The sequence below is a fragment of the Lates calcarifer genome, linkage group LG11 (assembly GCF_001640805.2).
Source record: "Lates calcarifer isolate ASB-BC8 linkage group LG11, TLL_Latcal_v3, whole genome shotgun sequence".
Lineage (NCBI taxonomy): Eukaryota > Metazoa > Chordata > Actinopteri > Centropomidae > Lates > Lates calcarifer.
Window position 1 is genome coordinate 22,880,286 of NC_066843.1, and position 26,320 is coordinate 22,906,605.

A 26,320-nucleotide genomic window follows, 5' to 3' on the forward strand; every position below is an offset into this window, starting at 1 on the left:
AATATATAATTTCCTGTTATGGACAGTTTGACCATTTTCAAAAGAAGGGTAAGAAGTGTCACGTGGGATGGTATTCTCTCCTTTCCCTTTGTAAAGGAAGGTTCAGTGTATCCTCTGCTAAAAGACATAAGATAGAAAGCACTGAAGCTCCTTTCCTTAACATTTTGACCAGCTCTTATCATAGCTGCAATTGAGATACTAGCGGGTCATTTCACTCATTTAGGAACCTTCCTAAGCAAAAAGGACTATTCAACCGCAGCCTGTGATTTAAACTGCACCTGTGGTTTAGTCTGAACCAACTGCTACGTCCTGTAGAAATCACCTAAGCTCCTGTAGAGGGCAGTGCTTATAAAGTTTAACTTAAACCTGCTCAGACCTGATTTAACTGAGGTTTAAGACCATTAGGCTCAGTATAAGGACAGAAAACGGTCAAACTTACATAATTGTGTAATTCCAGTTAATGGTGTGGTCTTCCTCAGTTCTTTTTTGATGCCAGAAACAGGGTAACTGACACATATAATAATCAGTCGTTAATTAGTCCACTGCCACAAGTCCAGTGCCTGCAAAGAGGGCATGGTAACTAAGAGGAAACACAGGGATAATCAACAATATTACTAAGTAGTGTGACAGAGATCAGTCAACTGTCACAAGGACCAGCAGACATGTTCTGTCAAGATGAGCTTTTCAGATTAAAACAGATTTCTCACTTGACGTGATTAATTGGTGGTTTCATTATCAGTGCTGCATCAAGTCATCAGTTTGCTCACATCAAGAGAATTGAAATGATCTTGCTCACAACACTGGCGGTGTCATCGTATTCACTCAAAGTGACTCATTCACTGATGTATCACAGTAACACCAGTAACACAGCATCACAGATAAAATGACGATAACAGTAATAATTGAACCAGTGCATGCTGGTAAGCCATCATACACGCTTCTCCCCAGTTTGCTATATGATAATGTGATTCTCTGTGTTTGGGCTCAGACAGTGGTAGTTGAGCTGCTGCTCAGCTGAACCTGTGATTGTTTTGACACAGCAGTTGGGTCTAGTTTAACCTTACAGTTGTGATTTAAACCCCTGCAAGTTTCAGGTTGGCTGGACCTGTTCTAAACTGCAGCTAAACTAAGTGACAGAGAAACAGCCACTATCAGCTTTACATCTGTTTTCATAATGTCTGTTTTTATGCTGTCATATTCCATTGCTAGGAACGAAAGAGGCATAATACATGCAGAGTGTTTCTCAGATGGCTCTTCATACCTGCTAGGCTAGGCTGCTATTCTGGGATGAGTGGATGGTTGCCATGGAGAAAGATGGAATTGTTGGCTGCAGGAGCTATATATGGAGTTTCCTGTTGTGGGGTGCTGATTTGTGCATTACCATTTTATTGCACCTGAAAAGGGAGTGGAATAGAGGGGAAAGAGAAGGAATATGTAGGTTTTTAGTTTTACAGCACAGCAATTTAAAATCAGGTGTCCATGCTCTGAGAGTATGGACACACAAAGTGTTTCAATATAAATGAAATAGGTGAGATAATCAAAACTCATCTTATAATTATGAAATATTTCTTCATCCTTTTCACAATAATAAAGTTTATTGAAGTAACACATTTATTTCATAATATCACATGACAAATGATTAATGGTATACATTAACAACCAGTGTGTGATATTTATATGTCAAGGCACTTGACTACATTGTTGATATTCATATGTCTTTGTTGTAGCATTGTCATACTGACATAAAGATCCAATGTGTTGAATATTAAATAAACAATATGAAAAAATGATATATTATGATGTACATTAATATTACATCAATATTTCACCAGAAACTAAGACTGACTGGGTAAACAAAGCTGTTAACAGATACCCTGCATTTCAAAGTGAATATTTCAGTTTGCATCTGGTGAAAATCTGTTAAGCTGTTTTGGAATAAACCATGAACACAATAAAACTAAAACTGTTACTCTTAGGCAACTGTCTTTAAAAGGAAATGATGGCAGCATGAAGTGGATCAGGAAAAAGTAATGTCTTCTCAAGTCTGGACAGGGATTCTAAGATGAACGGCTTAGCTGTCTAGAAATACAAGACCACTCAGCATTTAATGTTTTAAGTACATTCATTGTGGTACTGATAGTGCTCCGAGCACTGGCCCACAACAGCTGTCATTTTCATTCATTGACTATACCAGTGTTACAGAGTCCTCATCAGTCAGTATATAAGATAATAACCATTACTGGCCTGTACAGGACTCATTTTAAAATAAAACCATCTCAGCTTGTTGCTACAGTGCATGAAGTTTGGTTAGACTTTGCTGCTACACTAAGTACCTGATGGAGAGATGGACCAGTACACACCCACCTTTAGACACACCCACATTAGACATATAATTAAACAGTGTGTGGAAAAAAGTTCTTGTGAGTACAGCAGCTCATGCTGATTATAACAATATACAACTGTGGACACTAACTTTAAGCTGAGTTTCTGAGTCTGACCAAACATCTTTACAAGAGATGGTAGTTGAAGAATGATACTGTGCAAGAGTTAATATCGTATTCCTTTGATTTAGGTCATTGAATCTTTTTCTTTAAACCCAGAATTCTGCCTCTTTCCTGAATAGTCAGGTACTAACTCCTCTTTATATCTCTGTAACCACACTTCAACAGTTACATCAATGATTCAGACTGGTGGGCTTTATGTTGCAGGTCATGTTGGAGCAGATGCAAGGCCTGATGCATCTTGAACTGTCAGGCTGTAACGACTTCACAGAGGCTGGCCTGTGGTCCAGTCTGAATGCCCGGCTAACTTCCCTCAGTGTCAGTGACTGCATCAATGTGGCGGATGATGCCATCGCTGCTATCTCACAGCTCCTGCCCAACCTATCAGAGTTGAGCCTGCAGGCCTACCACGTCACTGACACGGCCATGGCCTACTTCACAGCCAAACAGGTAGGATGCCAAAACAAGAGAAACCAGCTTCTACGTTTACACACCCTAACACAATATATGTTTATGATATGTATCCTAATCGTAATGCTAATGTGAGACCATCTGGTGATGTTTAGCTGGTCTGATTCAAGGGTGAAATAAGATTAAATAAAATTGACAGAGAGAGCAGAAAGAGCAATGTGTAGGAAAATTATTCAAACTTGTCAGCAGCTGAGTTAATGAGGATGGAAGGTGTCTGCTTTTGAAAAAGGAAAAGTTCTGAATGGATTTTTTTTTTTTTTTTTGAGGTGACTGGTTTACAGAGACTTTTGTATTGTTATTTGCACATATAGAAAATTACACCTAACAGCCTGTGATGGGCTAATCCTTGTTAATAGAGAAGCTGATCCAGGTGTTATCAATTTCCTTTTATCCACTCACATAATCAAATAAACTTAAATTACCTTCCACTCTCAGGGCTACACCACCCACACTCTGCGACTTCACTCCTGCTGGGAGATCACCAATCATGGTGTGGTCAACATGGTGCACAGCCTTCCCAACCTTACTGCCCTGAGCCTCTCCGGCTGCTCCAAGATCACTGACGATGGTGTGGAGTTGGTCGCTGAGAACCTGCGTAAGCTCCGCAGCCTGGACTTATCCTGGTGCCCTCGGATCACTGACATGGCCCTGGAATACATCGCCTGTGACCTGCATAAATTGGAGGAACTGGTGCTGGACAGGTCAGTGTGTTAGTGTTTTCATTCTTGTGAATAGCAGATGGACCGACAGAGGTGGATAGAGAAGCCTAAAACTGCACTTAGGTCAGCAATGATTCAAACATGAAAAATTTGTTATTATAAAAGTTGTCTTCAAAATAATTACTGCACATGTTGTAGAGCTGTTGTATTGGACTGCATTCAATTGGAGAGGTGGACCTAATAATGGGGCCACTGAGTGTATGTGCTGGTATATGTGAGTGAAAACATAAAACAGAGGGAGTGTGTGTGACCAGCACAGAATTATGGCTTGCACAGCTCCTCGTATCCTCGAGTGACTAACTCATGCTAAGTGTACAGTACTGTACTACCACAGTCACTGCAGTCTTGTCATTATAATACACTGTAGTGCCACACATGGGAAGTGAAGATGGTATTTCTGCTGAGCTCAGTTTAAAACAGTGGACTTGTTCCTCAATTGTGTTGCCTTCTTTGGCAGCGACGCTGCAGGGTGGAAATGCAGGGACAGAGAGGACTGAAGAATGTATATCCACTAGGGCTGCACAATATATCAAAAATGTATCATTATCGCGATATCAAGAGTGCTTCAACTGCGATAAATAGTATATTTCCATGTACTTTACATTCACGCTCTACTTGTCAATATATTTTGCCAATCAGATGGAGCCACTCTGCCCTAGATGCCTGCCCCCTGTGTAGATGCTATAAACTGAAGTAGAAGCACATGGAGAGCTATGTAGTGAGCAGAGATTATACTTGGCTTTTTTCTGATGGTCAGTATGTCCATTCATATTCAGGAATTCTGGCTATAAAGAACAACTACCGGATATATGTTTTAAACAGCCATGAAACAGCCATATAACAGCCTACATTTAAACAACAATAAAGCACAAACGTTATGATCCAACAAATGTAATTTATATAAAATAGTCAGGACGACTGAATTCCCCCAAACACTGAGTGAAACAGTGGAGGTTATATTACATATTAAGTGTAAAAAGGGATAACTCTGTTATTTTTTAACTTGGTTCATGTTTTTGGGTGTAAATGACTGATAAGGACAAACGTCTTTGGAATCAGTGCAGAATTGATCAACAGTGAACCCAGACACCATCAAGAGCTGCTGTACGATGCACTTGTCCACATCAAAGTTACCAAAATAAGTTATCCTTTCAGTTGTCAACATATTTTATATGTCACACAACAGACTATTAATTTGGCAGATTTTCCACCGGACATTTGTTATTGCAATATTCAACAGTGATATCACATGTTTTTCTAATATCGTGCAGCCCTAATATCCACATATTGTTGTTTTTAAACAGTAGTTACAACAGCAAACATTTATTGAAATTGAAATTGCTTGTAGGGTGGTTGTCATAATGACCTGGATAATGACACTGATAATGACAATTACAGTGACAGTCTTCCTGTGCAGCAGTTTATGACAACCCACAGTAAGGTTTTATTGTCAGGTGACAGTATAACAAATGACAAAGTCCATGTTAGGAGGAGGTTTGGTGGATGGGTGGGTCAACACACAGAACATTCACCAATATTTAGAATCATGTTTTATACATGACTGACAGATTTGCACACTATTCCAGTCAATATGAAAATGAAGCAACTCAGACCCATAGCTGTAGCCTCAAGAAACATTTTCACCATTTTTTCTCTTTAAATGATGCTCCAGAGGGGCTGACAGCCAATCTGATATGATTTAAACTGTTACACCACCATATGAAGCCGGTCATATCAAACTAAGAATCACAATCCAACTGGTTGTGAACTTTAGTTTATGGAATAAGTTAATTATTTCTTTTTCTTGCTATATAATAAGTGACCTGGCTGGTGTTATTTATATGTGTATGTATATATATATATATATATATATGTGTGTGTGTGTGTGTGTGTGTGTGTGTGTAATCCTGATAACCCCAAATATGTCCCCCTAAACAGGCAAACACTAAAATTGAGTACTATCCATGGTACCGTGGGGGCACTATTGCTCTGGTGTAGGTCAGCTGGGTTGGGCCTTCCAGTCACACAGTTACAGTATATGAGTAATCTGCTCGGGCTGGGACCACAGCCTCCCACAGCCTCCAGCAGAAGGTGCTCCCTCATCACATTAATGTAGTCTCCAGAAAGTTTGTTAACCATGACTGGGAGGGGGAGAGAATGAGTCTGGAGGAAAATAAATGATTTAAAAAAAAAAAGAAAAAAAGAACAATTAGAATGGTAGAACAATAAATGAGGACAGAAAAAACTGGGTAAATAGTAGAAGTAAGTATAGAGAGGATATGTAGGTAAAAGAATGAGCAGATGAAAGCACACAGATAAGGTGTACAGATGTGTGATGTATGTGTATGAGTGCCTGGCTGAGCACAAGGTGTAAGAGAAGGAAAAAAAAAAGAAACAGAAGAAAACACCAGGTAAAGACATAATATAACAATAATGATGATGATAATATTACCATGAATAATAATATGTAATCATTGTTTCAATGATATTGTCAACAGACAAGAGAAGGTGTGTGAAGTGGAGGATTCTCCTACAGGGAGAAGTAAAAACAGATGTTGGTCAGCTTTAAGGGGACCAGCAGTCACCTGGAGGACAGACAGTCAGTAGTCAGTGTGTGGACAGAGCCAGAGGCCTGTATATGTTTGTAGGCTAATATATGTTTTTCACCTGTAGGTATATAGAACTGAAAGATGAGGCTTAATGATGATTAAAGAAGTCAGCTTGCATTTGTGTTATTGCCTTTAGTCTTTCTATTCTAATAAGCAGAGATAGTAGACGAAGCCATCGAGGCACAGAGGTTGTGTCTATTCTTCAGAATGGTTTTCTTAGTGAGTGTTAAGACAATCAAAATTGACTGTTTATGGCTGAGTGCTGGTTTTATTAAGATGCCTCTAAAGAAGATGGGCAGACTATAGAGGTGTGAGCCAGAGTAGAGGAGAGTTTAAGTGTAATGTTTGCTAAGAGAGTGGTCATCTGTGGTGTTCAGTGTGCTCTGTGTGAAAAATGCTGTTGTCTGTGAATCCCATTCTGTACATTTGCTGTGGAGTGTAGTGTACTCTGTTTTGACAGGGGTGACCAGGCTGAGGCCATTTGGGTGGCATAGAAATTAGTATATTGTTGAGTCTTTTCTGCATGGTATGGTGCTGTGCAAAGATTAGCTTTTGGCCAAAATGTGTCCTCTTTAAAATGATACCCCACTGGTTTGTGAAATAGTAGCATTTTATTTATTTACTACCACTGCAATTATAATTATTAATAATAATGATTTTATCAACATTGTTTACAAACCTCTCCATGGGAAATAAGAGAGGACTGTTTTGAGGGAAAACAGTCATACATCTTTTGGGTGTATCAGTTTGAATAATCAGAGGGAGGAATATCAGGCTGTCTCATAGTTCTGTGGAAAACTAACTGTGCTGTGAGTTCTTTTTGCCGTGCATGATCAATCCACCCCTCACTAAAATAAATCCATTCATGAAACAGTTAAAACCAGAAAGAGAAAGTTCCCTCAGTGTTCTCCAGCATCACTAAAACTCAGACACAGCATGTGTTTGATCTCCCTTCGGACTACAGCAATGAGTAAGTTGAAGAAATGCAGAGTGGGTGGGGGAGCAGGGCCCAAAATCACTCCCTATTTACTACACAGTGCACAATGCTTACATGCTGCCATTTTATTTGTTTCATTTGTTGTTTAAGTGTATATACAGTGACCTCAAACATTCCACCATACAGCATGAACAGTAGTGTTCATAACACATACCCTACTTTCTCCCATAATGCAATGCACTGTAGGGCAGCTCATAGAGTGAGCTGTGAAAAGTTTCCCCAGTGGAGCTGTGGCAGTGGTGAAATGGTTCCACACAAGAAAAAGCTGCTTGAGGTGGCAGGTGGGGTGTTTGATAATGTGCACAAAAAAGATGTGCCATAGTTTGGCTGTTCCAGTCTTTCTATGTGTCCACTCTGGTTTTAAAACAGAGTTTATCAGACTAAATAAATACAGAGTGTCATTTTAATTGAACAAAGATTCTTCTTCTGTCAAATATTTACTGTAATTCTAAATTCAGTCTTGAGTCTAACTTCAAACATGAATTACCTCTCTCCTCTTTTACACGAACGTGCTCATTGGCTGGATCAGGAAATCCTGAGTTTACTTACCTTATCTTTTTGTTCTCTGGCTCCACTAAACCTAACAACCACAGTCTCACTGAGCGGTCATACGACGCTGGTTATCAACTCGTTAAGTCAACTCAAGATTTCCTGATCTAGCCATGAGCGTGTTTGTGTGACAGAGGCGCAGCTGTTGAATACCGCAACGTTATCAGAAACATAAATAAAGTACTCAATTTGATATGAGAAGAAACGCTGATATCTGCAGGTTAATTTGGTTCTAGCAACGTCCAAAAATGACATTTAACAAGGTTAAATGTAAACAATATGAACATGACTAGAATAGAAACGCTAGAAATAATTCTCAATGATCAAACAGGCTGAAGATTTATTGTAAATGAGTACTTACTGAGTGAGCGTTTTTGCTCTTTTATCTGATTTATTCTGACTTATTGTGAATATGTGATGCAGATAAACAGTGACAATAATGTCAGACTGTTTCTGCTGCCAAAGCAGAGAGGGGAGAATTAATGTGTGATGAGGTCAGTCTGAGTGATATGTTCATTTATAATTGTCACAAATATTCAACAGTTTGTAGACCAAAGATATAATAGTAAGAATGTGATCATTTAGTGTGATAAACTTAGTAGCTCTGTTGTGGACATCTGGAAAGACATATAGAACAGCAAAACGATTCCACCAGTCTTTAATATTTGTCAATTTATTGGAAAATGTTTTGACCCTGTCGGGATCCTGTAGGAATGATGATGCTAGTTTTCCAGTGATCTGATTGGTCAGTAGTCAGGCTGTTGACAGGTTTTGATCTGATCCTCTGAAGTTAGCCTGGCCTGGAGCAGGTTAGCTGTTCAGCATCAGTTACTATGGTGATTAGCCTGAACCCTGAAAACCAGATAACCTCAAATCCTGCTTCGTAGAACAGGACCTGGGATAAGTGGTGTCATGAAGCTGGTTTCCACCTGGCCCAGTTCATGGTAAGAGGAGGAAGAGTTGCAAGTAACATCATCAGAACCATGACATGAGATGAAGTGATGATACTGATGGGAAAATTTCATTAATGCAACAGCACTGAGGTGAAATGTGTACAGTTTAAGAGAGTAAGTTCAAATATTAAAAGTAAGCTAAAAGTAAGGCTATAAATTACTCTGAATTACTATGTACAGACAAGTGACAAATTAAAGGGCAAACTTGAAAAATGAGTGGTGACAGTTCTCCACCTATAGAGCAGGAAACTCTCTGAATGGTTTGATGAGTGTGAGAGATGAGTTCAATGATAAGCTGTGGCCCTCACAGTCACCAGATCTCAGCCCAGTCGAACACCTGTGGCAGATTTTTTCTCTTCTAGAGGCTCATGGTGGAACAACACTTTACTGAGATATACAGACTTTTGAATAGAATGAGTATTTTTATGCCTCTGCACTGACAACAACTGTGGACAGACACATTACATCTTAACACTTTGATGGAATTTCTTGAAATTTGACACAGACATTCACTTGGACTGGTTGACAGGGGCATACTACTGCAAGGCAGAAATTCTGCTTCTGTTTTTTGTCAGAACAAGCTATTGTGAAGATGTAGTGCACATAGAAAGGTTAAAAGTAACTTCCTCTCCTCTCAGCATATGGTATAAACAGTGTATAAGCATCAGCACGGTCAGAAATCAGTTAAAATGCAGCTTTAATCCTTCATTATGATTGTATTTGATGTAGTAAACTTTCTCTGTATTTGTCAGAAGCTCTGTTTTAAACCAGAATGACATGTCAGCAAAATGATTCTATGCCTATCAGGATCCTGTAGCAGTGATAACTTTTTCGTTTTTTCTCGTTTTTCCAGTGAGCTTTTTGGTCGGTGATCAAGCTGTTGGCAGGTTTTAATCTAATCCTCTGGAGCAGGTGATCCATGCAGCATAGGTTATCATGGTGATCTATTGCAGTTAGAGGTGAGCCAGATTCATGATACAGGAAAACTTGAGTTAAGCTCAAAGAGCTGGACACCCACCCCACTAATCTTCATGGTACAGGCCCCTGGCTGTCGCATTTAAAACACGCTCAGATGGTATCAAGTGGTTTAATGTGTGAGAAGAAAATATTTTCCACACCATTTCACTATTAACACACATTGTTTGCGCCATATTGTGATCCTACCATCTTCTCGTAGCAGCAGATTTTTTGATTTATCAAACCAGACAATGTTTTTCCAATGTCCTACTGTCAGGTTTTGATGAGACTGTGTCCAATGTAGCCTCAGTCTGTTAAAGTATGTGTGATGCTTGGTTTCCACCAATGTTCCTAACTCCACCAGTCAATAAGGTCTTGGTATACAAATGTGTAGTAATGTGTATTGCATCTGTTTTTAGGTGTGTGCGGATCACAGACACTGGTTTAGGCTACTTGTCCACCATGTCATCATTAAGGAGCCTCTATTTGCGCTGGTGCTGTCAGGTAACACAAAACACAGACACACACTGATGTATTTTAGGTAAGCAGGAAATTCAAATATCCAACAAGCACAGACTGCTGTGAAGCTAGCTGAACACGTTCATCTGACTGACAGGATCATGAGCCTGTCATGACCTCGTGACTTCCATTACAGCCAACCTGAATATTTTTACTCTAACTTGTAGTATGACTCTAAGAAAAGGAAATTTAGCCTCCATATTATTAACTGCAATAAATATTGCAGCCTCTGGGGGTTAGTGTTAGTGAGAACTCTTCATTTTTTAAATGAATTTATTACACTCTAGTAAATTGTGTATGTCCTGTTAACACAATCAACATCTAGGATTGTTTAGTGGTAATGTAGTTTAAGCACAGAAAAGTCTGAACTGCATTATCTCACATTGTTCACTATGAGACTGCAGCACTCTCACACCAACCGTATTTGTTAAATGGACAACTTAAGTCATAGTGACAATAATTAAAGTTTCTGATATAGTAATCTTCAGTTGGAATGCTTTTGTGTGTGTGTGTGTGTGTGTGTGTGTGTGTGTGTGTGTGTGTGTGTGTGTGTGTGATTGCAGGTACAAGATTTTGGACTGCAGCATTTGTTTGGAATGAGAAGTCTTCGTCTACTGTCCCTTGCAGGTTTGATTTTTCACTCCGTCTTCTCCACAGAAAGACCTGACCTGTCTGTATTTTCTCCACAGTCAGACACATGCATAACATTGACTGTTCTTAGTTGTTGCATTAGATAATAAGCAATCAACAGAAAGTAAGAATAAGGAAGAATATATATGTGTGTGTAATGGTGCAGAAAAACTAAACTCCAAGGTTCACGCAGTAGTGTGTGCATGTTTGTTGTTTTTGTCAGTAAATGACAAATGATGAGCTGAGCAGACAAAGTGACTTACACTTCATCTGCTCAGCTCATCATTCTCATTCAATGTATTCACACTGCTCATGCCAAGCTATCAAGGACAAGGACAACAAAAATACAATTGTACAGTAATTTGGCAGCATGCAAACATCTAGAGTGAACTAGGTTTCTATGAATGAAATCAATAAGTGGTCATTAATCAGAAAAGTTCTTGTAACATTGAATAAATTTGCTCTTCATATAGTTCAGTTGAATTTAAGTGGATCATATGTTCAGTATACACCTCATGTCTGTTCTGGAGCCCTGCAGTGCCATCTAGTGCCTGCTCCACTGTTTTAGAAGTACAGGGCCAAGATGACCACATCTGGTCACGACAAAACCCTCGTTCAAGACATCTCATCATCTAAAAATCACATTATGATGGAATGTGGCAAATGAACCCTTTGATGTTAATGACCCCATGGCCTACACCACCTACACTCAGGACAAGCTTTTTCAAAACAGACCTCAAAGGGCCAGTTGTAACTGTAAGACTGTATAAATGTATCTACTCATATTACATACATACACATTGCATAATTGCCTCTGCAATCAATTATTATTAGTTTTAGTAATAATTAATAAATAGCATTGAAAGGTAAGTTATCAGGGGTGTGTGGAATTTGCTTTTGCTCTTGTTGTCAGATTTTCCGCTAGTTCCCAGACTCTTGATAGTGTTTCTTGACAGACCCTTCTCCGGTCACATACCTTGAGCATACACTGCTTTAAAAATACACCCTCAGAAAAACACTTTGAAGCTCGGGTGATTTCTTCAGCCACAATAAAGCAGACTTTCACCGCTGCATCATTTTTTGCTGTAATTTTTGCTAACATATTCTGCTGAGAATGCAGGCTGCTTTTTAATTCTAGGAGCTTCTGTTGCTTTTCTTGGCTAGGGTTAGCATACTTAGCTCCATGCTTGGTGTCTAAGTGTTGACATAAGTTGTATTCCTTGGCCATTGCTGCTGCCTCGAAGCAAAGAAGACATGCTGGCTTGTCTCCATTAGGCACAAACTTTCCCATCTCTCATGAAATTACCTTTCCACTGCATTTTTCTTGGGCATTTTTTTTGGACTATTTACTTTTTTAACCCAACTCCATCACTGACTAAAAAACTGCTGTAGGATGTGGCTGGTATTGAGACACTGCCATCTATTGACTAGAAGTTCTTATTGCACAGGTAACAAAATCGAGATACATTCACTGTCCTTCTGTAAAGCAGTATATCATTGTATTTTACAATAATCACAGTCTTTGAAAGCTCTCATCGGTCACATAAAATGAGGTGGCCTGACTTGGCCTTGAGTTTGACATGTCTGCTCTAAGCCATTTAATTGGAAACCTAACAAACAGGAAAGCCATTATTTTATATTTGCCAGTAGAGAGAAAATAGAAATTTGTGATGTTTTTTTTTTCTCTTAGAACAAAAAATAATCAAGAAATAATTGGAAAGTAATTAGCAGACTAATTGATGGTGAGAAAAATGTTAGTTACAACAGTTACACTTTGTGACCTTTTGACTGGATACAGCTCCTTTCTTACCTGTTACCCATCCCACAGCTGAGTGTTGTCCCTCTTGCTAACCCCCCTTCCCCCACCCCCCTTCCTCCTCCCCTGCCAGGCTGCCCCCTGCTGACTACCACTGGTCTGTCAGGCCTCATCCAGCTGCAGGAACTGGAGGAGCTGGAGCTAACCAACTGCCCTGGAGCCACCGCCGAACTCTTCAAATACTACTCCCAGCACCTGCCCCACTGCATGGTCATCGAGTAAGACCACTGACCCACCCCACCAACCAAACGACTGATCGACCGCCATACTTCAACCTTCCTCCTCTTTACTCTTCCTCACACTTCTTAAATGCTAGCCAGGAGACTGAACTGCTCCCACTGTACCACACCGTTCTTCATTACCTTCCCTTCTACCCCACCCGTCTTCCTCCACACCCATTGAGTGACCCACAGGCGGACAGAGAGGCAGGAAGGCAGACAATGGTACGTGCCAGACCCAGAGAATGATGGGATGGCGTTTGAGCTCCATTTAAGAAGATGCAGGAATGAAGAGCTTGGTGCGACGTCTTGTCTGACAGCAAGTTTCTTTTTCAGAATCAGAAGGCTTTTGTTTGCATAGGAGAGCTTCTCTAAAGACTTTGATGATTTTTTGATCTGAGTGGATACTGAAGGGAGTGACATATGCAGATACATATGCAGCGTAGAGAAATTGGGAAAAGGGATATAAAGACCTTTGTGTTTGAGCTGATATGGTGGAACTCACACATGTGCTCATTCACTGTAAACACAGTCACACACATACTGTATATGGTAAGTGAAACAAACGTAAGTTCTCAAGACCATGAGTACTGATGTTTCTATTTCCATCACTCTGTGTAATATAACTGCTGTTATTGTTTTTCTCAGAAGGTGTCAAAGGTTCAGTTTTCTCTTGTTTAGAGAGAGACACCATATGTCAGCTGGAGAAACAGGGATCAGAAAGAACTGAAGATGCAGTTCAGGAAGTGAATGACAGGGATGGAACATCTCTCTCTCTCTTTTTCTCCCTTCCTCTGTGTGTAAAGTGTATGTCATGGACTCACAGGTTCCTGGCTTTTTGGGATACCACCACTTTTTTTCCCATTTCTGTGTCAGAAATCAAAAAAAAGGAGAAAATTTTAAAAAACAACTGTTTACATTGTTTTTTGTGTTGGAATTGCACGCTTGATTGGCTCATTGTTTCTCTTTTTTCCCCTCTCTTCTTAATTTTTTGTACACTTATTATTTAATTTACAGATATGAAGGAGAAGCTGTGGTAAACTGTGAATGTTGTGTTTTTAAAGGGGAAATGTGTTGCTGACGCAGTGCAACAAGGGGCCAGTCAAACGGAAAGCTGATTGTGCAGAGAGCATTCAAGTTTAATGCTGGAGAGTTTCTGCTGAAGGCAAAATGCTTTTCTTTCAAATGATGAATAGAATTAAATCATGAATAGAAAACAAGGCACATATGGGGCTTAAACTGACAGTAATAACGATATTTCTAAACTCAATCTAATAAATTGCTTCGGTTATCAGTAGTGATATTTCTGTTGGTTGGGTAGTTTTTTTTACAAATTGGGAGGGGGGCATCTGGTTGAACTGGAATTAAACTTTCATTTTTCAAATCCTGATAAAAACACATGATGTTTAGAGATTGAATCTGAACTTGAGTGTCCTGAAGCTGCTAATGTGTTTTGTGACCCGCTTGGCAAAGGTCAGGTTACCTCAAAAGTAAACAGGGGAGGTGAGGGGATTTCAGTATTTAATATTAGAGCAGTTATTGCAGTGTCCACCACAGGCCAGGCTCAGATATGAACAGCAGCTAAGAGTCCTTGTAATTAATTTAAGGATAATTTAGTTTGTGTGAATTTGACCATTTTTCCTACAAATCCAGAGTCAGAGAAACTTATGAATGGCCTTTAGTACCTTAGTTAATTAATGTCAATGGGATCACATAGTCTTAAGCTCTACACTTGATGGCTGGTGTAAAGCCTAAATGTCTATATTGTGATTGACATATTATAACCATCACTTTCATGATAATGTTCCTGATATCACTACAAACTTCAACTGTGATAACAAACCAGCATTTGGAAAAACATAAAATAAGTTGTTGCTTTTCAACCTGTTCACATTTTATTTGCTGACTCATCAGATGGGATATATCTGATATAACAGAGTTTTGTTGGACTAGTTGAGAAGAAACAGCCCATCTAAGATTAAAACCCAGTACTGATGAACAGAAACACTGCACCATGGAGAGCAGTTTGAAATATTGAAGATATAGTGCACATAAACCTAAGGTTTAAATGCTGATGGGAACTAATGTGGTGTATACCACCTCTAACCTAATTCTAAATTACCATTTAAATAGATGGAGCCTGTTGTTGAGAGGAAGTTATGCAAGAGTTGGTTTTGTTAGTAATAAAAACAGTGTAACCACAAAGTTATTAACTGAAATCTAGGAATGATGCTAGATAGCTATATCTTCATTAGACCTTAGATTCCGATACACATCCATAAACTGAACTAAGCTAGGCTAAATTTCAACATGTCTTTGATACAAAGGAGCATCTGAAGGTTTGACTGGCTCTGGGTTAGAAGGAAAAAAAAAAACAAAGAATTAATTTAACATGGAAATAATTTGATGTTACCAAGCCAACACAGACAACTCTACAGGCACCAGTCATGTTTTTCCCACGATCATCTGATATTATAAAGGGAAATGGACAAGCCCAGCAGTGAGCCACTGTTCTGCTCTTTGCCTCTTATGCGTCCTTGGATGTGCTGACTGCCAGCTGAAAGGATTGGATCAGTGTCAGCCAGTATTAGGTTGTGCCAAATGCATTTGCAGCAGCACATAAAATGTGGCTGATTGCCTGTAACTGATAGCTGACTGCACTGAAATGGACTGAGTGTGTACTGTATGGACATGGCAGACCATGCATGTTTTTAGTTGGTCTGCATTTCTGTTTCAAGAAGGCTCAATTTAGAGGTTGCTCTGTATTTCTTCATTGTACATAAGTATATTTATTTATTTATCTATTTATTTATTTAATTAACTTAATTTGTGTCTTATTCACATGATTTATTTATCGAAGAGACATTTTTCAGAGGACTTTTATGGAAGTAGCTTCAGATTTGAGTCTGAATGAGCTTACACATTCATTGCAAGTTTTATTTTTTATTTTTTAGATTTTAAATGGTTTACTGATATTCCAGACCCCTAAGAGAAATAATCTACTTATTACACATTTAACATGTACTCTTTTAGCCCCACCAACATCATTAACACTGACTTGTTAAAGTTTTAAAACTTCATAATGCTCAAGAGTATATTTTCCTCTGTGTAAGCATTGTCAACTTTTTGTCATTATTTTGGTCCATTTTAAGAATACAGAAACAAACAATGGTGACAAGTTATATTTGCTGTCAGGCGGCAGTAAAATACAGAGTATGATACACATAAAAGTAAGTCTGAGATTGACCACTGTCATGGCTACGCAATGTTTACGCTGTCTATTAATATGACAAAGGACAAGATCTCTGATTTGACAATGTGGATATTGAGGATTGTATTAAAGCTTATTACTGACAAAACTGTTAAACCCAAAGCAAATTTAAACAGGTTCTGAGCATGATCCAGCAAGCTAGCTTCAGCACTAGCTCTGTGCTCACTAGCTTTGGTTTGGGAGAGCTCATGACTTTATTAGAATTTTATGGTGGCATGACACGTAAAGGACAACCTGAGGATGGCAAGTCTGCTGATGTGCATTGGTATAAGACATTAACAGCCTTTTGTTATTACTGAACCAGACCTGTAGCCAAGTGTTCATTGTTTTTAGTTCATTAATTGGCTGCCAATTAATTGGCTGAGAACATTCTGCTAAAGTTTTGGTTTGGCAGAACTAATGACTAAAATGCCTGTTTAGAAAGATTTTTTTTCAATTTTGTTTTTAATGACTGAATGAAATGATGTACTTTCTTCTGTTAATTTACAGTGTCAGATCAACATGCAAAAAAATTTCATGCTCAAAAGTCAAGTCATATTAAAGATCAATACTGCAGAGTTGTCTATATTGAACTGATAAGTTGATAATTGGTGCCTGCTTTATCGCTCATTTCAAAATGTGTTTGTCAAACAGCCTCAAACCCTGACTCACAATTTGATTAATGATAAACACAAATGTGTTTTGTGCTCTTTCAGTATTTTAGTTTTTAATGAGCTTCTGATGGATTCAAATGTAAGTTTACATATCATGAACTCTGACATGCATGGTCATGCATTTCTCAGCTACAAACAACTAACAACAGACCTTCCTAAGGTATGTAATCTAAGGTACATTTTCTAAGGTAAATAATTCCTGTCACTTCTATTACTGTCTACAGTCTTTGGTCTACATCTGTCACCATTTTGTTACAACCCTTGTACAGCACAACTTTAAGTAAGCAGTAAAATAAATACTGACAGTTTACTGATAACATTGCAATTGGCAGAATTTGTGTGCTCTTTCAGTTTGAGTGTGTTTTTTCCACTGGTACCTGTACTAATCCTCCTTTGATTTAAGACCATCACTGCACTGATGACCAGCAGCTTTTGTGCGTTGGTAGCTATAAGGACAATGACCATTTGAAAACAGCATCCACTCATACCACCATCACATCAATATGTCTGTGAAGAAGTGCCAGGGTCAGATGTGGACAGCAACGGGTTTGGATTTCTAATAGGAAATGAAATTAACTGATCACATGTAAAGCTGTGCATATGTCAGTATTTTCAGTGGCAAGGTTGAATGTTGCTATAAAAGAATGGATGTGATAAATATGTGTTGTTAGTTTTCCTGCAGGTCTTATAAAATAAATAAATAAAATAATAAATCAAATGTAATGTAGAGTTTGGGGTGGACTAAATAACAAACACCACATTAGTTACACATCTGCTGACATGTGTCATTTGAAAAAATATTAACTTAAGGTCCATGTAGTGTAGAAGCTTTTCTGGAGCTCTCAGCCTCATCAGCTGTCATCACATGACCTAGTCCCTGATTTACAGTGAACAGGGAGAGGATGGTAAGCAGTGTTCCCTGACATCTGTGTTCATGTGAAGGCTGGCAGTAGCATAAACACTCTGATATCTTCAGTTTAACTCCAACTGCCACAGCATCACAAATCAGAGGTGAAGACCCACCAACACAGCACATCTTATCAGAGAGGAGGAGGACAGAGAGAGGGGGGGACAGCATGTCTGAGGAGAAGGAGAGGATGATCCTGTCCTTACATAAGATCAGAGTGAACACTGGAGCCCACCAGAAACATCCCAGCAGCACTCCCTTTAGTGGTTGAACTGTATACATACAACACTCACTCACACCGTCCCAGCTGCCACACCCTTGCTTCCTGTTTTCCTACATAGGACAGACTAAAAATGAATTCAGTGGAAATGTCTTCCAAACCAAACTAATTCCTGCATTGACACTGGATGTAAATCATGGGTAGTAGTATCCCAGGGAGACTGGGTTGTGACAACCCGTGTGACGGCCATGAGGCACACTACAACACTACATCAACTGAATGAACAGCAGGAACTGACAACATCAGCTGTCATGGCACACACTGGGAAAAAGTCCTGTAATGTCAACTGATGTAGCTCCATTTACTGATGAAGACTGTGAGATACAGATGGGAGATAGTAAGTAAACCTTGTTATAGAGTAATTTTGTTAATCTACTGTTTCCAGGTGAAGTATGAAACTTTCATTTTTTAGAAAGGTCTGACAGTGTCTGTGTTTCCAAGGTAACAAAAAAGGTGAAGTTCCATATAGGACAAGTAGTTGACAAAGGGACAGAGATCAAATACACAACAAACCATTGCCTACATGCATGTCCAGTCAATACAGAGCAACATTATTATTCATTTCTAACACTGCCTCCTACAAATGATATTTCTATACAACTAAACTGAAACACAAAATATGTTTCATAGGAAACAATCTCTGGCTGATTAAACATCAACAAATTAACAAAATAGAATAGAATAGAACTTAAACTTTCACATGTAAATAGAATCCAGTGATAATTAATATTAATTCTTCCACATGCTCTTTTTTCTGCAATAGATAAACTGTCAAATCCCTGCAGTCCTGAGCAAAGAGAGAACTCTCCTGGTCTGATCAGCCTTCCTGTAAAATATTTCAGGTCAATGTTTTAAATGTTTTTATTGTCACATTTCAGTTTACAGGACCCCAGGGCAGACACAGAGTACAAGCACATACCATGGGCAGATTTGAACCAGTCTTTAATAGTGCTTGAAGTGAGGGAAAGAAAAAAGATGAGGGTGAGGGGAGATGGTGCTGGGCTGGTGGTCCAGGGGAAGGAGAGACTGCAGGCAGGGGATCCCAACGTGAGGCAGGTGACATGAGGCAGACGCAGACACAGCTGGAGGAGCAGGCGAACTGCACACAGGGAAACACAGGTGAATCTAAAGTCTTACTGTAAGAAGAAACTGTAAGGTAACGCACAAGGAAAAACACTGTTCACAGGTAAAGACAGCTCTCAAGTTACCAAATGAATAAGCGTAACTCTGGTGTCGAGTGGAGGGAAAGCCCGGTAGATGAACTAAGCAGAGATGAGCCAAATGAGCAGCAGGTGTGCCAACCCTCCCCAGCCATGCCCCACCTCTGACACTGACAAACACACACACACACATACAGGGGAGGAGACACAAGAGGAGAGTGAGGGAAACAAACAAAAACACAGACAGGAATCACTAAGACTCAGGAGGTCACAGCCAGAGCTGTGACATTTCTATTTTTCTTTTCTTTTTTACATTCTCAAAAACTGCTTATCTGTGAAATCATGTTTGAGCATTAAAATGTTGAAAAGTATTATTCTTAGCCTCAGCAAACTCTGTAGGATGGAAGACAAGCATGTTCTCAGTTTGACTGAACCATTAAGTTTGTACTTTGGAAACCTAGATTTGGATATGATAGCTGATCAATCAGTATTTTTCTCTTCAAATACAATCTGTTATTCAGTTTGTGCCACTATTTAAGGTCTCAACCGTTAATGGACATGAAGATATTTAGAATAAAACTACATGATAGCATTTTTCAGTTATTTTGACCAAAATGGTCTGTGGGGTAGCTGTAGGAACATGAAAATGTGGGTATATTTTAATGTGGTCATTTGGTGAAGAGCTAATATTCATCCATGTTCCCTTCATAGATAAGTACACTGAGTTAAAAACATTTCCCATTTCCACTGCTTGATGAATTAATAAAAAGATCCTGTAAGTCATTATAATGAAACTTTCTAAACTTTCTCAAAATGATGACATAGTGTCTCAATTTTCTGTCATCATTTTGAGAAACTTTGGTGTTCTTGAGGTTATAAAAATTAAATGATATCAAAGGATTTGAATAGAAATATTTAATTGGCCTCAGTTTTGGGACTCATCCATGAGACAGAGGGAACAAATCTGAGACAGTGCAGCAACAACCTGATCTGATTTGATACAGAATGACACAGAAATGTTTTTGCATGAGGTCCAGTCTGTGCCAGGCGTTTGTCAGGTTTTGGAATCTGTATATATTATGTCGTAAATAAAAAAGTGTTACACAAACCAGAATATGTTTTATATTTTTTATTCTTCTAAATGGCATTTGCTTTGATGACAGCTTTGCACACTTTTAGCATTCTCTCAGTCAGCTTCATGAGGTAGTCACCTGGAATGGTTTTCCAACAGTCTTAAAGTAGTTCCCAGAGGTGCTGAGCACTTGTTGGCTGCTTTGCCTTCACTCTGCAGCTCATCTCATCCCAAACCATCTCAGTTGGGTTTAGGTTGAGTGATTGTGGAGGCCAGGTCACCTGATGCAGCACTCCATCATTCTCCTTCTTGGTTAATTAGCCCTTACATAGCCTGAAGGTGTGTTCGGGGTCATTGTCAACATGCGTAAACCATCAAATCACCTTGTCTGAGACATGGCAGGTGGAACCAAAAACTCATCAGACCAAAGAACAGATTTCCACTGGTCTACTGTCCATTCCTTGTGTTTCTTCTTCCTCAGAAGTGGCTTCTTTGCAGCTATTCGACCATGAAGGCCTGATTCATACAGTCTCCTCTGAACAGTTGATGTTGAGATGTGTCTGCTACCTGAACTCTGCGAAGCATTATGTAGGCTCTAATCTGAGGTGCTGTTAGTTTGCGGTTTCTGAGGCTGGTAACGCCAATGAACTTATCCTCTGCAGCAGAGGTAACTCTTGGTTTTCCTTTCCTGGGGCAGTCCTTGTGAGACCCAGTTTCACTCTGTAGCAGAACTATTTTTTTTTTTCTGGCACATAAATCAGCTTATTTATTTATTGTCAATGTTTATTGTAAACTACAGAGAACAGTGTCTTTGTCCAGCAGAAAGTCAACAGCTTTGAACCTATGTGTTTTATTAAAAGTACCAGTGATGTTTGTTTATTTTAATTTTACTTAGTGAAAGTCTGAGGACTGCAGTTGTAAATAAAGTGAGTACAAGTGACAGACAGTGCTGGAAAGACTGATTTGGACATAAAATCCAGGAGAAAATCAGCTCTGATCTGTTCAAATTAGTATTTGTGGTATTCATCTGTCCCTAAGAAGCTGATGTGCGTTGAGCACACGCTTCCAATGCAGTCATGTGATTTACAGTAAAGAGAGAGTGGAGGAGAAGCTCTGCTCAGGAAACCCAGGTGAATGAATGTAAGGAGGGAACACAGTTGGACAAAGCTGGTGAAAGGAAGCAAAGATCTGTTGATTTTATGAGGTAGAGGGTAGACTTACAGGTATACGGGGTCTGGCTATGAGGATAAAACCACATGGTTCACAGTCACATCGAGTGTTATATATTAAAGGTTGGGTATTCACGCGCACCTGCTGTAAGTTTCCAATAAGTGACGTCTTTAGTTCACTTCATGGTTTTGCTAAGGTGACGGAAAATTCATTAATTCATCCTTTATCTATACCGCTTATCTGTCGCGCGGGGCTATTCCAGCTGATGCTGGGCAGGAGGCGGGGTACACCCTGGACAGATCACCAGTCCATCACAGGGTCAATATATACAGACAAGCATTCACACTCACATTCACACCTTCAGGCAATTTAGAGGGCACCAATTAACCTGCATGTCTTTGGACTGTGGGAGGAAGAACCTGGAGAGAACCCATGCAGGATAGCCAGGAACCTTCTTGCTGTGAGGTGACACTGCATCGCTGTTCCGCCGCGTCAGAAAATGAGGATGAAGCAGAATCTCAGTCGTCTAGCTATGTGTCTATGAAGAGTGACTGGTCCGGTGAAAACCCCCCAAACCTCAGTAATGAACCTGGACCTTCAGACACAAAGTAAGACACTGTTTCTACTCTGAGCAGAATATATAGGCAGATATGGGATTCAGTATCATTTAGCCCAGTCTACTCACTGAATCAGAATCTTATTAACTCCCTTTTAAAATCTAAATGACTTTTGTTTAATTTGAAATTCAAAGAGTAGCACGTGTAAACTATTTGTTTTTACTGGTTCCTCCCTAATGAGACCCAGTTAGGTTAAACCTGGTCTGTGTTTTAATCAATGTGCCTGATTAAAAAAGGCTTTATTACATGCTCTGAGCGCCTGAAAAACATTTTTTTTTCACTGTGATAACTTTTTCATCTTCAAGAGTGACTTCCTTGATTGTATTGTTCAATCATGAAACAATTTTACTGTGTGTAAGATTTATCTCCATTGGTCATATAAGTCACTGAAACAACTCTTTTTTCATTAACACTTACCAGTGATTACTCATCACTGGATGGACAGTGAGGCCAAAGCTACTGGAGCCATGGAGGGCTCAGATGAAGACTGGAGGATATTCTCCAGCTGTACCTCAGTGGGTCTTTGTTGTCCCTTTGTTGTCCTTGTGTCTCTTGATCTCATGAAATACTTAAAGCATAATATGGCAAGTCTGACATTTATGTGTTGGTCAGCCACAGACTCACTCTCTTTGGAAGCCCAGTCAACACCTTGGGCTCTTTGTTGTGTTCCTCTAGACATTTCTGAGCAGTAGTGGTGTGGTGGAAGCATTGTCCTGCTGTTGTTGCCATGGGGGGTGTGTTTGGTCTGTAACAACGTTTAAGTGGGTGGTACGTGTCAAAGTAACATCCAGATGAATGTGAGGACCAAGGGTTTCCCAGCAGAACATTGTACTGTGACGAATATTTCTGTGCTAGGAGGAACATGATGTGAAAGTTGTGTTGACTCTAAACTACAGACATCAGGCTGATATTATACTGATCCACACTGAGGATCTTAATGGTAAAGTCTGTTTTCTTCTTTACTGGGTTAGTCCAGTGACTGTGATGGAGCAATGTTGAGGTACAGATTTCATAGTCAACAAAGAAAATCTTTCACTGATTAAACATCAAACACATCAAACCTTTTTCCACACTTAAATTAACAAATATACACTCACCAGCCACTTTATTAGGTACACCTTGCTAGTACTTCAGAAGCAAGGTACCTTCAGAACTACCTTAATTCTTTGTAGCAAGGAGCTGGAAACACTCCTTGGAGATTTTGGTCTATATTGACATGATAGCATCACATAGTTACTGCAGATTTGTCAGCTGCACATCCACGATGAGAATCTCCCATTCCACCACATGCCAAAGGTTCTCTATTAGACTGAGATCTGGTGACTGTGGAGCTCATTTGAGTACAGTGAACTCAGTGTCACATTCAAGAAACCAGTTTGAGATTATTTGAGCATGGAGTGTTATCCTGCTGGGGTAGCCATCAGTAGATGGGTAGACTGTGGTCATAAAGGGTTGGACATAGTCAACAACAATACTCAGGTAGGCTGTGGTGTTTAAACAATATTCAGGTGGTACTAAGGGGCCCAAAGTGTGCAGAAATCCAGAAATCCAGACTCATCACCAGGCAATGTTTTTCCAATCTTCTATCGTCCAGTTTTGGTGAGCCTGTGTGAACTGCCTCAGTTTCCTGTTCTTAGTTGACATGAGTGGCACCTTGTGTGGTGGTAGCCCATTGGCCTCACTGTTCAATGTGTTGTGCGTTAAGAGATGATCTTCTGCAGACCTTGGTTGTAACAAGAGGTTATCTGAGTTACTGCTCGAAGCAGTCTTGCCATTCTCCTTTGACTTCTGGCATCAACAGGACATTTTCACCCAGAGAAACTAAACTGGTTTATGTTCTATTTGATAGGCTTCAGTTTATACATGTTAACAACAACTCCTCCACTCTCCACAGATCTGCAGTTCTTATTATATCAAGAAGGCCGTTCATCTTGTAACAAAAGCACTTGTCAGTTGCCACATCAAATTTACACCAGTTTGTTATACGCTACAAACTCAAGATCTGGCAAGATATCCATACCATGCTCTTTATACTGTTGCTGCTGATCACTGTTACACTACCTCTGCGGGTCTACCTGTTCAGAGCGATACACGCTGACTACCTATGTTTTGGGAATCAGAAGGCTTGACTGGGTGAAACTGGTTACATTCTAACTATGCATTAAACACTTGTGCCGCATGTCTTCACCACAACTTGTTGGGCTTCTATGCAATCAACAGTCTGTTTTTCATCATGGACAGGCCACAGCAGGCCTACGTAAACAAACCACCAAACAACGGAGACTCACCTCTCCATGCCCGTGGATCCGTGGCATCCTATTCCTGATATTGCTGTTATCTGGGGATAACAGTGCAGTGTGCTGCTGAAGAAGAAGATTTGTGCTCAGAGGAACCATCACTATCAGATGAGGGTGAGAAAAACAGTTGACAGGCTTTTGTTTTGATCAGGATACTTGTGCTTTTTAAACGTGTGTTATTTTCAGAAAATAGATTTTAATCGCTGCAGGTCTGTGATCCACAAACATTAAATAAACCTGACTGCATCTTCAATTCAGTGCAGCTGATGCCAGAATGAGACGCTGATACTTCAAACAAATTAACTGCTGACATGGAGGAAAAGCTCATGATCATTCTCCGGATGTGACTTTGCACAGGCCATATATACAAATATGTGGCTGCAAACAGTTACATATCCATATTATAGACTAAGCTGACTCAGTATCAGATATCTGGACATGTCTGCTCAGGTTGATCCACAGCCGATGGAAAACCAGGACAGTGATGACAGGAGGGTTTGAGCTACTGTTGTTAGACTTGCATTCTCTGACTTCATCTCTGATCCAGATCTGATAGAGAGAACAGTAAACACGTTTGACACATCTGCTGTTTCTCCTGTCATCATGTCACTCTGATGTCAAACTAAACCCAAACACAGCAGATGAGCTGGATGAGTCTGTGGACGACACAAAGCTGAATGTGAGTGAAAAACCGTTATCCTGATATTCCAGTCATTACCTTTTTTATTTTACCTTTTTTATTCATTTCTTTTTTATACTTTAATGAATTAGTAAACTTTTTTAGTTAGTTATTGAATGTCTTTTATACGTTTTGAGATGTTGAAGTCTGTTGTATTTCCTCTGCTCTCCTGTCATAATCCTCAGCAGCCTTTCTCTACAGATGCAGAATATGCTGCTTCAAACCACTCACATGTTGTCTGTAAATATTTACAGTGACACTTTAAACTGTGTGACACTCTGTGCTCTCAAACTTCATGTTCTCTCCGAGCTTCAGTTAAACTGTCTGAGAATATTTGTTTGCTTCACTGAACACAAGTAGGTTATTTCAATTAAATCACCTCACATGGCCCTTGTCCTCCTCTCTCCTTCGATGCTCAGTGTGCAGTGTTAGGACCTGAAGGTCGTATGGTGACATTATGTTTGTGTATCATGTGCTTTCAACCCCTCTCTGGGTCCTGCCTGTATCTCTCATCTTTGTGTTTTCCTAGTTTTACCCAGGCCTTTCAAGACATATGGAGATGGAGGTAAAAGCTACAGAGGTAGCATGAGGGTGGGTGGGGGGCGGTGGTTATCATTACTCCTTTAAACCAACACCAGACGTGGTCATAGAGCCGAATTGAACAGGCCCAGACCGAATCTGAGGCTGCTGTGTTACACAACACACCCCTGATTCAGCGATGGCAGCATGCTGTATAAAACCAGCAGTACACTGGCTGTGTGTCGGCCTTGGTGAAAAAACACAGGCAGCATATTCAAGGGTCTTCTTAAGGGCAATATTGTGCAATCTCTGTGTGGAGGGAGCTTTAGTCTGTCCCAGTGAAGACACAAGAAGTGAGGAATCAAGGAAACTCCTGAGTCCTTTCCTCTGAACTGTCATCTGATGATTACAGCACAGCTGGAGCACAGCTGTCAATCAGCTTTAACAGCTCTGTTGTGTCTTTTGCTGTTTTGGACTTTCATATACATGCACAGTCCATTAAAGACTCTGACCATCCTTCATGAACTGTCTGGTGAGTTCAGACCAGAGAATGAGGTCTGATCTGTGGAAGAGGGACTTTACCTGTCTCTCCAGGTCTGTCTCCAACAGAGGACACAGCTCCTGCAGATCCCCCCTCAGAGGGTGTGGTCTATGTCCCAGCTCTGATGAACATGAAGCTGGGCTTGGAGGGGTGGGCCTGTTTCTTCTCATCATTTATCACTCTGATGTTTTAGAAATGACCTCCAGGATTGGTCA

The 26,320-nt window shown here is 39.8% G+C and overlaps 1 protein-coding gene across 1 annotated transcript in view; it reads left to right on the plus strand.

Moving 5' to 3' along the window:
* fbxl16 (F-box and leucine-rich repeat protein 16) overlaps positions 1-17,586 on the plus strand; it is a 29,182-nt gene extending 11,596 nt beyond the window's left edge. The window contains exons 3-7 of the mRNA XM_018698392.1: positions 2,709-2,951; positions 3,408-3,673; positions 10,176-10,260; positions 10,839-10,902; positions 12,795-17,586. Of these exons, the coding sequence (XP_018553908.1) occupies positions 2,709-2,951; positions 3,408-3,673; positions 10,176-10,260; positions 10,839-10,902; positions 12,795-12,943 (807 nt within the window). The 3' untranslated portion in view covers positions 12,944-17,586. The remainder of the gene's footprint in view (positions 1-2,708; positions 2,952-3,407; positions 3,674-10,175; positions 10,261-10,838; positions 10,903-12,794) is intronic.
* The last annotated feature ends 8,734 nt before the right edge of the window (positions 17,587-26,320 follow it).